The 14,527-nt window shown below is 46.8% G+C and overlaps 1 protein-coding gene across 1 annotated transcript; it reads right to left on the bottom strand.

Moving 5' to 3' along the window:
• Positions 1–296: 296 nt before the first annotated feature.
• LOC109759037 (glycerol-3-phosphate acyltransferase RAM2) lies at positions 297–3,656 on the bottom strand. Its single transcript, XM_020317881.4, has 2 exons — positions 2,861–3,656; positions 297–1,316 (listed from the first exon to the last, which is right to left on the bottom strand). Exons 1-2 carry the CDS (start codon positions 3,509–3,511, stop codon positions 432–434), a joined length of 1,536 nt encoding a protein of 511 aa, XP_020173470.2. The 5' UTR covers positions 3,512–3,656; the 3' UTR covers positions 297–431.
• Positions 3,657–14,527: the final 10,871 nt, after the last annotated feature.

Genomic DNA, 14,527 nt, shown 5'->3' with positions numbered 1-14,527 from the left:
CAAGATGGCAGCACAAAATGGAAAAGAAAACGATCTGATCTGATCTTATCTTCTTGACGTGGTCTTTACTTGTTGAGCTGTTGGTTCGCTGAGTGGGACGGAATCTACCAAACCGAATAACTTTGCTTTTATATGTCCTGAGCTGTTGCCTGCAGGTGGATGCTGACACGAGCACGAATAATTTCCTGCCCCCCATTTTCTCATCTATTATTCCTTTTCTCAGTTTGTGTAGTAAAACTGCATTCAACTCCCAGCTGGTACAATGGTAACATGCTCAGAGAAGATCACAAATGGAGTACGTAATAATCAAAGAGGATAAGATAATCACTGCCGGTGCATATGCACATCCACCCACACAAGCAAATCAAATAATTAAATATGGATATGGTAAAACACCAGAATTAGCCACGGGGCAAGTAACATTCATTTAGCTAGCGTGCTTTGTTCATGGGCTTGACGTCCACGATGCCGTCGTTGCCGGCCAGGGCCCGGTACTTGTCCTTCCTGGTGAGGCTGGTGCACTGGTAGGAGAGCGTGGCAGCGATGAGCCTCTGGATGTAGTTGGCCACCTCGTGGCTGGGCCTGCCGCCGCTGCTGCAGGTGAGCTCCGACGGCAGCTTGCTCAGGAACGTGACGGTGTACACCGGGCTGGGGTTCATGAAGAAGTAGAAGGGGTCCATCCCCTTCCACCCCCTCGCCGTGGTGCCGTGGAACATGCCCATCCGGCTCTCCATCGCCACGGGGACCACCTCGTCGGTGAGCTCCGCGAAGAGCGCCGAGAACCGGAGCAGGAACGGCTCTCGGGACGTCGTCCCCTCGGGGCAGATGGCGAGGTCGCCCTCCTGCAGGAGCCTCGTGATCATGGCGGCGTCGGTGACGCGGTTACGGCTCAGGCGCACGGTCCGGATCGGCGAGAGCATCTCAGACAGCCTTGACAGTGAGTAGGTGACGGCCGCCACGGGCCGGCCGAGCGCCGCCGAGAGGAAAATGGGGTCCAGCAGCGTGCGGTGCGAGCAGGCGAAGAGCACCCCGGTGCGGCCCGCCGTGCTCCCGGCGCGCGGCGGCGGGCTGCCCTTGACCACGACGCGCACGCCGAGCGCCCAGAAGGCGTAGTAGACCCAGGGCATGGGCAGCAGCGCCCCCGCGGCGATGCGGAGGCACGCGAGGACGAAGCCCGCCGGGCACCACAGCACGGTCAGCAGCGCGGCCAGCGGCGTCGGGCGGAGCGCCAGGCGGCCGTCGTGGAAGATGACCTGCCTCCGCAGCTGGTCCATGCTAACGGCCTCCACCGGCGCCGACGGTACGATGTACGCTTCCTGCCACACACGGGAGCAGAGCCCCCACGTTCATCAATTCCACAATTAAAGAGACGCTCAAGATTACTGTACTGTTAAATACTCGTGCAGTGCGCACTAAAATGTATTAATCACGTGCAACTAGGACGCCATCATGGTTCATGTCTGTCCGGCCGTATAGCTATTTTTGTTTGGCTTAACACCAAACACCAAACACGTATCACCTCTAATTTCATAATAAATGTCACAGTTTTGAATTAAAACCAGTTCAAAAGTGCGACACTTATTTTGAAGCGTAGTGAGTAGTACCTAGCTATCTCGTGACTAATATTTTCTTGTTATCCCGTAGGAAAGGTATTTCGTGTCGTATGCTGCCGTTAAATATGATATGATGTTGTAACCTGTGGGCATGCACTATCTACCAGTCTTTAGATTTAACTTTGTTCTATCCAACTAGGTGCACCAAGCGCTGACCGTATGTGTGTCCTAACTGTATCTTGTTCTTACTTATTACTCCCTCCGTCTTAAAATAAGTGTCTCAATTTTGTACTAGCTCTAGTGCAAATTTATACTAAGTTCAAGACACTTATTTTGGGACGGAGGGAGTATCTAGCAGTAGTAGCACGTACAATCTTTAATTTTCTTCTACCTTTTATTTTTAAACAATAAAGTTATTACTGGTAGTACTACAGGAGTAGTAAATCGAAACCACCACTTACGGACTTACTACCTACCAACCTACCAGGTACGCTGGCCGTGTAAATGTAATTGATGCTGCCGGAGCTTTTCTTTAATCAATCAATGTTGCGTAGCGCGTAGGTAGGGGCAAGCAAAGCCGTGTCGGGTCCTTCACCAGCACGCTCATAACAGCGGGCATGGGAGCCAAGATGTGATCCAACCAACCATACTGTTTGCGTGTAATCTTAGTGCATCTGTTAGTGCACAATAGGGATAGTTGTTAGTAACTAATTTTGAGCCTAACCTAGGCTCAGTTGTAGATCAATGATCACCTTACCTTAATCCACGCTCGAGCTACGCATTTGGCACGGTGTGATCAAGAATGAGTAGTTTTACGGTGATTGGAAGGCACTAGTTTTGGGCCACTTTGTTATGCAGCAAGCAAATCAACAAGTAGTTTCTACGTAGTACGGCAGTGTGGGCCATCTTGTACCAACAGTCTAGAAATTAATATTGCACATGCATATAATAGAGCTGAGCCCGACACCGTATACCCCTACCACACATGCGTGATGCGTACAGCATAGACTCACTTCGCACTTTAGTATGGCAGAGACGCAGGCATGGCGCCAATGTATGTACCACGCCTTAAAATTGCAACTCTGTTTCAAACGCGGCAACGAATGTGCATTGTGGAGTTTTTCTCAAACATTAATTAACCACTTAGGCAGTGAACGTACTGTACAGTACATGCACTACGTCCACTCCTTGCATGCTAAACCATCCAAAGTTAATTCTGATACTAGTAGTGGGGATGCTACGAAGAATTACACTATGTATATGGAAGGAGTAATTAAGAGATACGTAATTACCAGCTAGGGGCTAACCTTGCATTGGCACATGAAGGGGTAATCGGACCGGCGGTCGCCGAGGCCGACGTCCGGCACGTCGCCATCCTCGTCAAATATCTCATGCAGCGCCTCGGCCTTGCGTCGCCCGACGAGCACGCCCCGGCGCGTGTGCACCATCCCAGTGGCGCGGCCGCGCCACGTGGCGAGCTCGGTGCCTGCCACGGCGTCGGCTCCGAGGCACTCCCTCAGGAACGGCTCCGCCATGATCCGCGGCGTGGAGGTGAGCACGACGCGGCGCCTGGAACACGCCGAGAACACCCGCCACGCGCCCGGGTGCACGTCCGCGGCGTAGAACCGCGGCAGCACGGCCTGCGCCGCGGACTCGATCGATGACACCCGCGCTCCCGCCGTGGCCGCGAAAACGAGCACTCGGACAGCCGCAGCCTCCGATGCGGCGATGCCCAGCAGGGTGGCTAACGGCGCGAGGAGAAGCAGGAGCAGGAGCCGCGGCCACCCACCGGTCTCGAACGCCACCAGCGCGTAGTAGGGGAACGGGCTGCGAGACCGCAGCAGCGTCCCGTCGAGGTCGGCTGCCACGGCGTGCGAGCCGCGCCCCGACGCGTCGCATTTGTCCACCGACGGGAACGGCTCCACCCCGGCAGCCGCAGCTGCGAGCAATGACTCCATCTTGGTTCTCCTCGCCTCGCCTCGCCTCGGAGCTGGGTAGTGCCTGTGAGCTGCGCTTGCTTCCACGAGTTCGAGCCGCTGCGCCAGTCTAGCTCTGTGCTTTTGGGTTGAGTCGAGCCTGTTTCTGTGCGCGGGCGCGCCGGAATTTATATAGTGCCGCGAGGGGGGCGATTGTGCTCTGTTCGTGGTGGTGAAATATACGGTTGGTTGGTGAGCGGTAGGGGTATTGTGGTACATTACAATATGTATATGTTTATATTTGTATATCTGGTAATACGAGTCTCATTAGAGTAGAGCATTTTGAAGCTCGGTCTCCATGAAGGCCAGAATTTTTGATAAATTTAAAATTCAAACCTCTCAGTTTAACTCTTTTTAAAATAAGTGTACAAGCATACAAGGATGTGATGTGTATATGCGTAAAATTTGAGGATGAAATACCTTAAAATGCGAGCTGTGAAAAAAAATCATGAACTTTGAGTATGAATAGTGCATTTACTGAAATGCCACATATTTTTTTAGCACTCATTTAACGTACATGGTCCTGGAAAATTACACACTTGTACATTATATCTCTAAATATATGTGTATTTGTTTAGAAAATAAAAAATAAAATGTACAAATATGTAGTTTGATCATTTCAAATTCGGCCTTCGTGGAGGTCAAGCTCCATTCAACATTTTCGATCTCATTGCTCCTATAAAAATGGTGGAGTACCCACTTTCCGAGAGCCCCCTCCTCCGAGCCTCCGCAAACGAGGAGGCCATCCGCGTCGTCTGTTGCACGAGGGCCTCCCGTGGCTAGCTCCCTGACGATTCCATGACCATCCGATTTGCCCCGCGCCCCCCGCATTAGGACGACTTCCCGGGGGGTCCATGACGGGTGGGCCATGGGTGCGACCGGCGCCATAGTAGTGTGTGCCGTCCCGCACCCGATGGCGAGGCCGGGTCCTTCTGTCAGCATCGCGTGCCCCCTGCCGGGTTGCGTCGCTAGCGCCAGTCGGCCGCCTCATGGGAGCCTCCGCGAGCGAGAGCGCCCTCCACGCTGTTTGTTGCTTGAGGGCCTCCCGCGGTTGACTCCCTGGCGCGTACCGCGCCGTCCAATCGGCGCAGATGCCCACACCCGGCCGGGCTCTCTCTGGGGTCCATGAGGGGTGGTCCACAGGCACGACCAACTCCAGCTCTCTGTGGGGATTTTCGTCGCACTCTCGTTGCTAGATTTAATTGCCGAGATTATGGAACTGTTAATCGGATCTTATTTAATACACATGAACACTATTTGATTTGATGCGGAAATTAGTGGACAATAGAGTGATTATACCTCAGTTTGAAGAGGCCATCTTGTGATAGAGGCAAAGGTGTCCCGTCTTTCGATGAGACGGTGGCTATCGTTTTGGAGGAAGTCGACTTTGACGATCCGACTACGAACGTGCGAGGACGTCGCGCCTTAGCAATCGCTAAACCAACTCCGATAGGTTACTGACCACGCCGGAGCACGATCAACCTGACCACAAAGGTCTGTTTCCTGCAGGCAAACGAAGAACAAGCAAGAAACTAAGATTGCAATCTGGATATTGCGAATATAAGAGGAAAGCTTTATTGATCAAAGGTGGGGTTCCGTGACGCCTTTGTCTGGTCGTTGAACACAAACGAAGTACGCGAAGTTGCAGCTATGGCGAACTTTAATCTAAACAAAACCCAAAGTCTAAACGATGCCCTAAGGGCTGTATATATGGAGGAGAGAGGGGGGAATTTCGTGGCCCTTGGAGGAGGGGTCCGAAATCAACCCTAACTCTTGTTTCCCCACACATACGGACTCTAATAACTGTCTATAATCAAGTATTTCGAAATTACATGGGCCTGGCCCAAAAATAAGGTGACGCAGCACCTAGAATAGCCTCTGGACGAAATTTATGAAGTGGCATCATGTATATTTCGTCCAAGGCTTCATGCACTCATTATGGTGGCTTCAAAGTCCTAGAATCATCACTTGTAACTCCGTTCTTGTTTCCCTTGCGCATGCCACCATCTCCATGCTTGAACTTGCTCCAAGGTTCATCTTTATTGTCCAAGATAGGCCCTTCATTTGTAAGAAAAACAAATGTATTCAATTTAGGCAGCATCATATTCTCATGAACATTAGAATCGTTACCAAGAAACGAAAGTACCTGATAATTCAATTGGCGTGCGCGAGCTCTAGTAATTGGTCCAGTATGTATAGCAGCAGGGGCTGTGGGTGTAACAATGGTATTGATGTCCTCATCATCCTTCCCTTCTTGAAATGAAGTCGTCCTCGACGAAAGCTCATCTTCCTCTCCCAAATAAGGCTTCAAATCTGCAATGTTAAAAGTGGGACTAACCCCAAAATCTGCAGGCAGCTCAAGTTTATATGCATTATCATTTATTTTCTCTAACACCTTAAAAGGACCATCAGCACGTGGCATTAGTTTTGATTTGCGTAAATTAGGAAATCTATCCTTACGCAAATGTAACCAAACAAGATCTCCAGGTGCAAACACAACATGTTTTCTACCCTTATCTCCAGCAAGTTTATATTTAGCATTCATACGCTCAATGTTTTCCTTAGTTAACTCATGCATTTTTAAAATTAATTCAGCACGTTTTTTAGCATCAAAATTAACCTTCTCCGAAGATGGAAGAGGCAACAAATCAATAGGTGCACGAGGTAGGAAACCATACACAATTTCAAAAGGGCACATCTTAGTAGTAGAATGCAATGAACGATTGTAAGCAAATTCAATATGAGGCAAGCATTCTTCCCACATTTTCTTATTATTCTTCAAAACAGCCCTAAGCATAGTAGACAATGTTCTATTGACTACTTCAGTTTGTCCATCAGTTTGGGGGTGACAAGTAGTACTAAAAAGCAGTTTAGTCCCCAACTTAGCCCATAAACATCTCCAAAAGTGGCTAAGAAATTTAGTATCACGATCTGAAACAATAGTATTTGGCACACCATGCAGGCGAATAATTTCACGAAAGAACAAATGAGCAACATTAACAGCATCATCGCTTTTATGACATGGTATAAAGTGTGCCATTTTCGAGAATCTATCCACGACAACAAATATGCTATCCCTCCCCTTCTTTGTTCGAGGTAAACCTAAAACAAAGTCCATAGATATATCCTCCCAAGGAACACTAGGTACAGGCAAAGGCATATATAAACCATGAGGATTTAGTCGTGACTTAGCTTTTTGACATGTAGTGCAACGAGCAACAAAACGCTCAACATCACGTCTCATCTTTGGCCAAAAGAAATGTGTAGCAAGTATATCCTCCGTCTTCTTCACGCCAAAGTGTCCCATTAATCCTCCTCCATGCGCCTCCTGCAATAACAAAAGACGAACGGAGCTAGCTGGAATGCATAGCTTGTTAGCACGAAACACAAATTCATCATTAATGATGAACTTGTTCCACGTTCTTCCTTCTTTACAATTCTGCATTACATCTTTAAAAGCAGCATCATGCACATATTGATCTTTGATGGTCTCCAAACCAAATATTTTGAAGTCAAGTTATGAAAGCATGGTATATCGACGAGACAATGCATCAGCAATAACATTTTCTTTACCCTTCTTGTGTTTAATGACATAAGGGAAAGTCTCAATGAATTCAACCCATTTAGCATGTCTAGGATTCATTTTAGCTTAACTTTTAATATGTTTCAAAGATTCATGATCAGAATGTATAACAAATTCTTTGGGCCATAAATAATGTTGCCATGTTTCTAAAGTCCGAACAAGAGCATATAATTCTTTATCATAAGTAGAATAATTCAGACTAGGCCCACTCAATTTTTCAGAAAAGTATGCAACAGGTTTGCCATCTTGTAATAACACACCTCCTAATCCAATTCCACTAGCATCACATTCAAGCTCAAAAGTCTTATTAAAAGCAGGAAGTTGGAGTAAAGGAGAATGTGTCAACTTATCTTTCAATACCGTGAAGGCTTCTTCATGTGCGGTACCCCAAACAAAAGGCACATCCTTCTTTGTAAGCTCATTGAGAGGTGCAGCAATGGTGCTGAAATCTCTCACAAAACGCCTATAGAATCCAGCGAGGCCAAGAAAACTCCTCACTTGTGTGACCGTTTTGGGCTGCGGCCAACTCTCAATAGCTTCAATCTTGGCTTTATCAACTTCAATTCCCTGTGGAGTAACAACATAGCCAAGAAAAGATACTCGGTCGGTCAGAAGGTGCACTTCCCAAGGTTACCAAACAAACGTGCATCACGTAGAGCAATAAAAACAGCACGCAAATGTTCCAAATGTTCCTCCAAAGATCTGCTATAAATCAGTATATCATCAAAATAGACTACCACAAATCGTCCAATGAAAGCACGTAAAACTTCGGTCATTAGTCTCATGAAAGTACTAGGTGCATTAGTTAACCCAAAAGGCATGACTAACCACTCAATAAACCAAACTTAGTTTTAAATGCTGTTTTCCATTCATCTCCCAATTTCATACGAATTTGATGGTATCCACTACGCAAATCAACTTTGGAGAAAATTGTAGAGCCACTCAATTCATCAAGCATATCATCTAGCCTAGGAATAGGATGACGATAACGAATAGTAATATTATTAATGCCTCTACAATCAACACACATACGTGATGTACCATCCTTTTTAGGCACTAGTATAATAGGAACAACACAAGGACTAAGAGATTCTCGTATGTAACCTTTGTCGAGCAGCTCCTGTACTTGACGCATAATCTCTTTCATCTCCTCTGGATTGGTACGGTATGGTGCACGGTTGGGTTGCGATGCACCGGGAATTAAGTCAATTTGATGCTCAATCCCTCGAATAGGTGGCAATCCCGGTGGCACGTCTTGTGGGAAGACGTCAGCGAACTCCTGCAAAATGTTAGTGACAGCAGGGGGCAAAGAGGAAGGCACGTCCTCGAATGAAAATAATGCCTCTTTGCACACAAAAGCATAGCAAACAGATTTGCTAAAATCTAGCTCATCAATATCAGATTTTGTGGCAAGTAAACATGCACTTTTCAATTTAATTTCAGAAGCAACACTAGATGGTTTATTATTAGGTTTCATTTGTTGCTCAAATTCTTTTGCCACAATCTGATTTTCACTCTTATTTTTCTCCTGTTTTGCTTTATTAGCTCTATTAATATCATCGTTCAAAATAGATTCAGGAGTCATATATACTGATTATTTCTACCACATCACAATCAACATAATCAGCATATGTAGAGATACTGAAATGCACACGAACAGTACGTGTTACCTTAACCTTGCCGCTGTTGTTGAACCATTGGATGTAGTAAGGATGTGGATGTGGTCTTGTGGTGAGAGATAGCTTCTCCACCATCTCCATGCTAGCCAAGTTGTTACAGCTCCCTCCATCTATGATGACGTGAACAGAACGTTCCTTCACAACTCCCTTTGTATGGAACAAATTATGCCTCTGATTTTGCTCAGCTTGTGTGACCTGCACACTCAAAACACGTTGAGCAACTAAACATTCATACCTGTCAGTATCTTCAGGAGCCATGTATTGCGTCTCATGATCAGAATCATCTCCACCGTGTTTTTAACGTGTAATAAGAGCCAAAGTCTCCTCATCATAGTCACTAGCGGACTCATACCCACCATCCTCAATAGCAATCATCACACGCTGAGATTTGCATTCTCTCGCCAAATGTCCTCTTCCCTTACAACGGCGACAAATAATATCACTTGTGTGCTCTGTTGATGCCATGGAAGAAGAAGAGCTCTGCGCAGGCCCGGCAGGTGTGCTCTTGGCAGAGAGTGGTGGTTGTGCCTGCTTGCTTGTAACACGGCTGGAGGTGGCACCTGATGGAACTGCTGGTGTAGTGGAAGTAGAGGATGCATGTGGTGTCCATGATGAAGATCGACGTGCAGAAAAGTTAGTTCGCGCCAATGCCTGTCGATCCTGCACTTCACGTTCAGCTTTACAAGCAAGATGGAATAAACGAGTGATACTATTATACTCCTTATACTCTAGAATGGTCTGAATCTCTCTATTTAATCCACCCATAAAACGTGCAAGCATAGCTTCATTCTCCTCAACAATACCACATCTAATCATGCCAGTTTGTAATTCCTGATAATATTCTTCTACATAATTTTTTCCTTGTCTTAGACGCTGCAATTTTTGAATTAATTCACGTTGATAATATGGTGGAACCCAACGAGTACGCATAGCAGTTTTCAAAGCAGCCCAAGTAGCTGGAATAGGATATAACCTACAATGTTCAGACCACCAAACACATGCAAAGCTAGTGCAAGCACAAACAGCATCAAGAACACGTCTCTCCTTAGGATATTGTAAACATGTAAATCATTGTTCAGTTTCTAACTCCCAAGTAAGATATATATCAGGAACATATCTACCCTCAAATGGTGGAATATTCAATTTCAGTTTAGGGAGAAGGTCATGATCTCGTAGCTGAGGGGGAGCCCTACCATTGCCATTATTTGCATGTGGACGACCTGGTGGTTGTGGTGCTGGTGGTTGCACGTAGTTCTGATTTTGATCAACCTCATCCTCGTAATCTCCCGCCTAATCATCCTCCTCCGCATCAGCAGCAGGAGCCACAGAAGTATCAACAGCAGCACCAACAGTTTGGCCAAACGCAAGAGGGACACGGCTCGCTCGGCGGAGGGCTGTTTCGCGACGTGGAGGTAGTCGTTGTCGTCGTCGTCGTCGTTGTTGTTGTTGTTGTTGTTGTTGTTGTTGTTGTTGTTGTTGTTGTTGTTGTTGTTGTTGTTGTTGTTGTTGTTGTTGTTGTAGGTGCAGCCGGTGGTGGTGGTGGAAGACGCGCGAGCAATTCATTGAACTTGTTATCGAGCTTTGTTTCGAACGCCTTCTCAATGCCATCTATCTTCTCCATGGCCTCTTCAAATCTATTTGGCACATCTTCCACCTGTCCACTCATCATTTGCTGAAACTTATCATGTAACTCTTTGTTTGTCATGTTCTCCCAGTCAGTCTCGTCGGCTTGTGATCCTGTCATGGTTAGCAGCAATAGAAACACACAAGAATATGATCCTACAGACTACTAGGAAGTGGTGGGGATGGTGTGGTGGACAGTCACAAATCCGTCAAGCGAATCTCAAATTCTTACCAGTTCTTACCAAGCAGCAGGTGGTGACCAGCAACCGATGTAGTCAAAACTCTCAAAGCTTGGATAGAGCGATTACCAGGGAGAGTCAAACGCACGACGTAGATGTATGTGGAGCTGGGAAGACTTATAATATAGTAGCAAAAAGGGTCAGCAATAATCAATTCAGATATGCAAAGTTGAATAAACGCTCAACGACGGTACTGTGCTGGTCCTAGGCTAGACCGTACTAGAGACGCGAGCCTAGAACACTAACAAAGTCACGGCGCTGCACGTAAATAAGGGAAAAGCACACTCTGAATTTTTTTTCGCTCTGTTTTTTTGGCGCTCCTCTTTTTTTTTGCAAAAAATCACTATAATGGCGAGTGTCTCAAAACTCTTCCCAGGTCAAACTGACAGGATGGGCATGAAATTTTTTTTAATTTTTTTCGGAAATCAGGGCAGCGAAGACGAAAAAGTGCGACAAAAAATCACTATGATGACACGTGGCTCAAAAGACTCAGAAAAGCCTAAAAACAGGATAGGGAAAAAATATTTTCGGCTGCCAAAATTTTGGCCTAAAAACTGCCCGGGGGTCTCTAGACTTTTTTTTTTCCGAAATCTACTCAGGCAAGGAAACACGAATCGGAAATTAGACGGATCTCGAAAACAAACCTAATATGAAAGTAACTCGGATTGGTGGTGGATATATGGTGGTAGGATATGGCAGCGGTGGTAGTATATGGTAGCGGTGGTGGTATATGGATACAAATTGGTGGTGGTATATGGATACGGATTGGTGATTTTATATGGAGATGGATCGGCGGTGGATAAGCGGTGGTGGTAGATGGCAGGGGCGATGATGATGGTGCGGCGGCGGCGTGACAACTTATGACCAGAACTCGAAACTCTAAAAGACTAGACTCTAAGACCAGCAACTAGACACGACGATGCAACCGCAAATTCTACAAAGCAAAATACTGAAAAGACTATGCAAAGGCTCAGACTGGTTCGGATATGATGAACTAACCCTAATTTTTTTTGGCTTTTTCGTGGACTGTAGGTATGAAGAACAGACACAATCTAAACTACGAAAAACTGGAAAATCTCACCGAGCAACCTGGAAATCTGATACCACTTGATAGAGGCAAAGGTGTCCCGTCTTTCGTGTGATGCCCGGATAATTAAGCTACAGTAATCCCTCATTAACGATGCCACGTCACCCCATTACTGTTTATAAACTCTCAATGTTTCAGGACCGAAACAAATTCAAAATTTAAATAAAAGCAAACAACAAAAGTTTTCAGATGTTAAAACTAAAATGTTCGGATCGTGACAAATATTGCGTAGGTAGTTATGGTGAAGAAACAACATTTTTATAAAAAGTTTAAATGCACTTAAATGATTAAAACAGTAGGTAAAACTATTAAATAAATGCCTTTGATATTTTATAAAATCATAAACTATTTTATCTTGAGGTAAAACTTTTTAGGGTAGTGGGTTGTTTTGGAACACTAATTTGGAGCTATTGTCATGTTTTACTGAACTAAGAATAAAGTGTAACTAAAATAAAACAGAAAAGGAAAAAGAACTAAAACTAAAACAAACAAAAAAAAGAAAACAAAATAAAAACAAAAGCCCCCCCCCCACTGGACCTGGCCCAACTGGGCCAACCCCAGGCCCAGCCGGCCAGCACCATCCCCCCCGGCCGAAAGGCCCAGCTCCACCCTGGGCCATCTGGCCTACCTTATCCCCTCACCCCCACCGACAGCCACCCCCACTCCCCCCCGAAATATCTCCCCTGCCTCCCCTCGATCTGGATCGGGGAGGGCTCGACCCCGCCGCCGCTGCCTCACCTCGCCCCCGCTGCCGCCGCCCGGTGCCGCCCCGACCCCGTCGACGCCATCACCCCGGATCGCCGTCGCCGTTACCTCCTCGCCCTCCTCTCCCTCGCGCGACACCACCAGAAGCCGCGGCCATGCCTCATCGCCGTCCCGACGCCCTCGCCCGAGGACCTCGCCGGAGCTCCCTCGCCAGCCTGCCTCCACTCCGTCCGCGCCGTCCCCGTTCCCCCCACCTCGAGCATGCTGCCCCGTCCCTACAGCCCCGCCGTGAGCGCCCTCCTCCTCTCCCCTCTTCCCCTGTCACCGCGCGCCCGAGGCCGTGCTCGCTCGCGGCCTCCCCGCGCTCGTCGCGCCTCCTCTGGATGGCCATCGCGCCCGAGCCGTTCCCCGTCGTCGCCTCGCCGTACACGGCCGCCCGCCGCGCCTGGCCGCGCACCGCGCCGCCGTTGCCTCCCACCGGCGTTGGCCTCTGGCTTCGCCCCGCACCCTAGCCCCCGTACGCGCCCGTGGCCGCGCGTGGCCGCCTCTGCCCGTCCCCTGCTGCGGCTCTGCTCCGGCCAAGCCGCCGCACGCCGTCGCTCGCCCCCGCCTCCGCCTGCCGCGGCCGGCCAGCGAGCCTCGCCTCGCCGCGCCCCGACGGCCTTCGTCCGCCGCGCCCCCTCGCCAGTCCCGTTCGGGCGGACGCCCGACGCCCGGCGCCCGTTGCGCCCGAACCACCTTGGCTTATGGGCCAATGACCACTGGGCCAGTGCCCTCTGGGCCACTGCCAAACGGGGCCCAGCCCCAGAACAAATAATAATAACAATAATAATTAATAAATAAATTAATAATAATAATAAGAATAAATTAATTAATAAAATAATAAATAAAATAAATTAATAATAATAATAATAATAAATTAATTAATAAAATAATAAATAAAATAAAATAAAAATAATTATAATAATAAGAATAAATTAATTAATAAAATAATAAATAAAATAAATTAATAATAATAATAATAATAATGATAGGAATAAATTTAATTAATAAAAACTAATAAATAAATAAAGAAAATAAAAATAAAAATAATTTTAATTAATTAATTAATTAATTAACTAAATTAATTAAGTTAATTAATCCTGTTTAATTTAATTGAACAGTAATTATTTAGCTAAGCACTAATTAACCTAAACAGTGAATGACAGGTGGGTCCCACTGGACCCACATGTTAGTTTGACTTAGTCAACCCCTGTTGACTGCTGATGTCAGCATGACATCATGCTGATGTCATAAATCCAAGTTTCGAATTAAATTAAATAAATAATTAAATTCCATAAATTAATAAAATCTTTAGAAAATCATATCTTTTAATCCGTAACTCGGATTAAAATATTTTCAACATGAAAGTTGCTTAGAACGACGAGACGAATCCGGATACGCAGTCCGTTCGTCCACCACACCTCCCTAACCTATCGAACTCGCAACTTTCCCCCTCCGGTCCATCTGTTCGAAAAACGCGAAACATCGGGAATACCTCCCGGATGTTCCCCCCCTTCACCGGTACCACCTACTGTCGCGTTAGGACACACCTAGCACCGCTCATTGTCATGTCACGCATCGTCATGCTTATGTTTGCATTGTATTTACTGTTTCTTCCCCCTCTTCTCTCCGGTAGACTACGAGAGCGACACTGCTGCTGCCCAGTTCGACTACGGAATCGACGACCCCTCCTACTTGCCAGAGCAACCAGGCAAGCCCCCCCCTTGATCACCAGATATCGCCTATTCTTCTCTATACTGCTTGCATTAGAGTAGTGTAGCATGTTACTGCTTTCCGTTAATCCTATCCTGATGCATAGCCTGTCATTGTTGCTACAGTTGTTACCCTTACCTGCTATCCTACTGCTTAGTATAGGATGCTAGTGTTCCATCAGTGGCCCTACACTCTTGTCCGTCTGCCATGCTATACTACTGGGCCGTGATCACTTTGGGAGGTGATCACGGGTATATACTATATACATTTATACATGACACATGTGGTGACTAAAGTCGGGTCGGCTCGAGGAGTACCCGCAAGTGA

This window comes from Aegilops tauschii, chromosome 1 (genome assembly GCF_002575655.3).
Source record: "Aegilops tauschii subsp. strangulata cultivar AL8/78 chromosome 1, Aet v6.0, whole genome shotgun sequence".
In the NCBI taxonomy this organism is placed as follows: domain Eukaryota; kingdom Viridiplantae; phylum Streptophyta; class Magnoliopsida; order Poales; family Poaceae; genus Aegilops; species Aegilops tauschii.
Note: the sequence above shows the minus strand (reverse complement) of the source record. Positions and strands in the feature narration are given on the sequence as shown.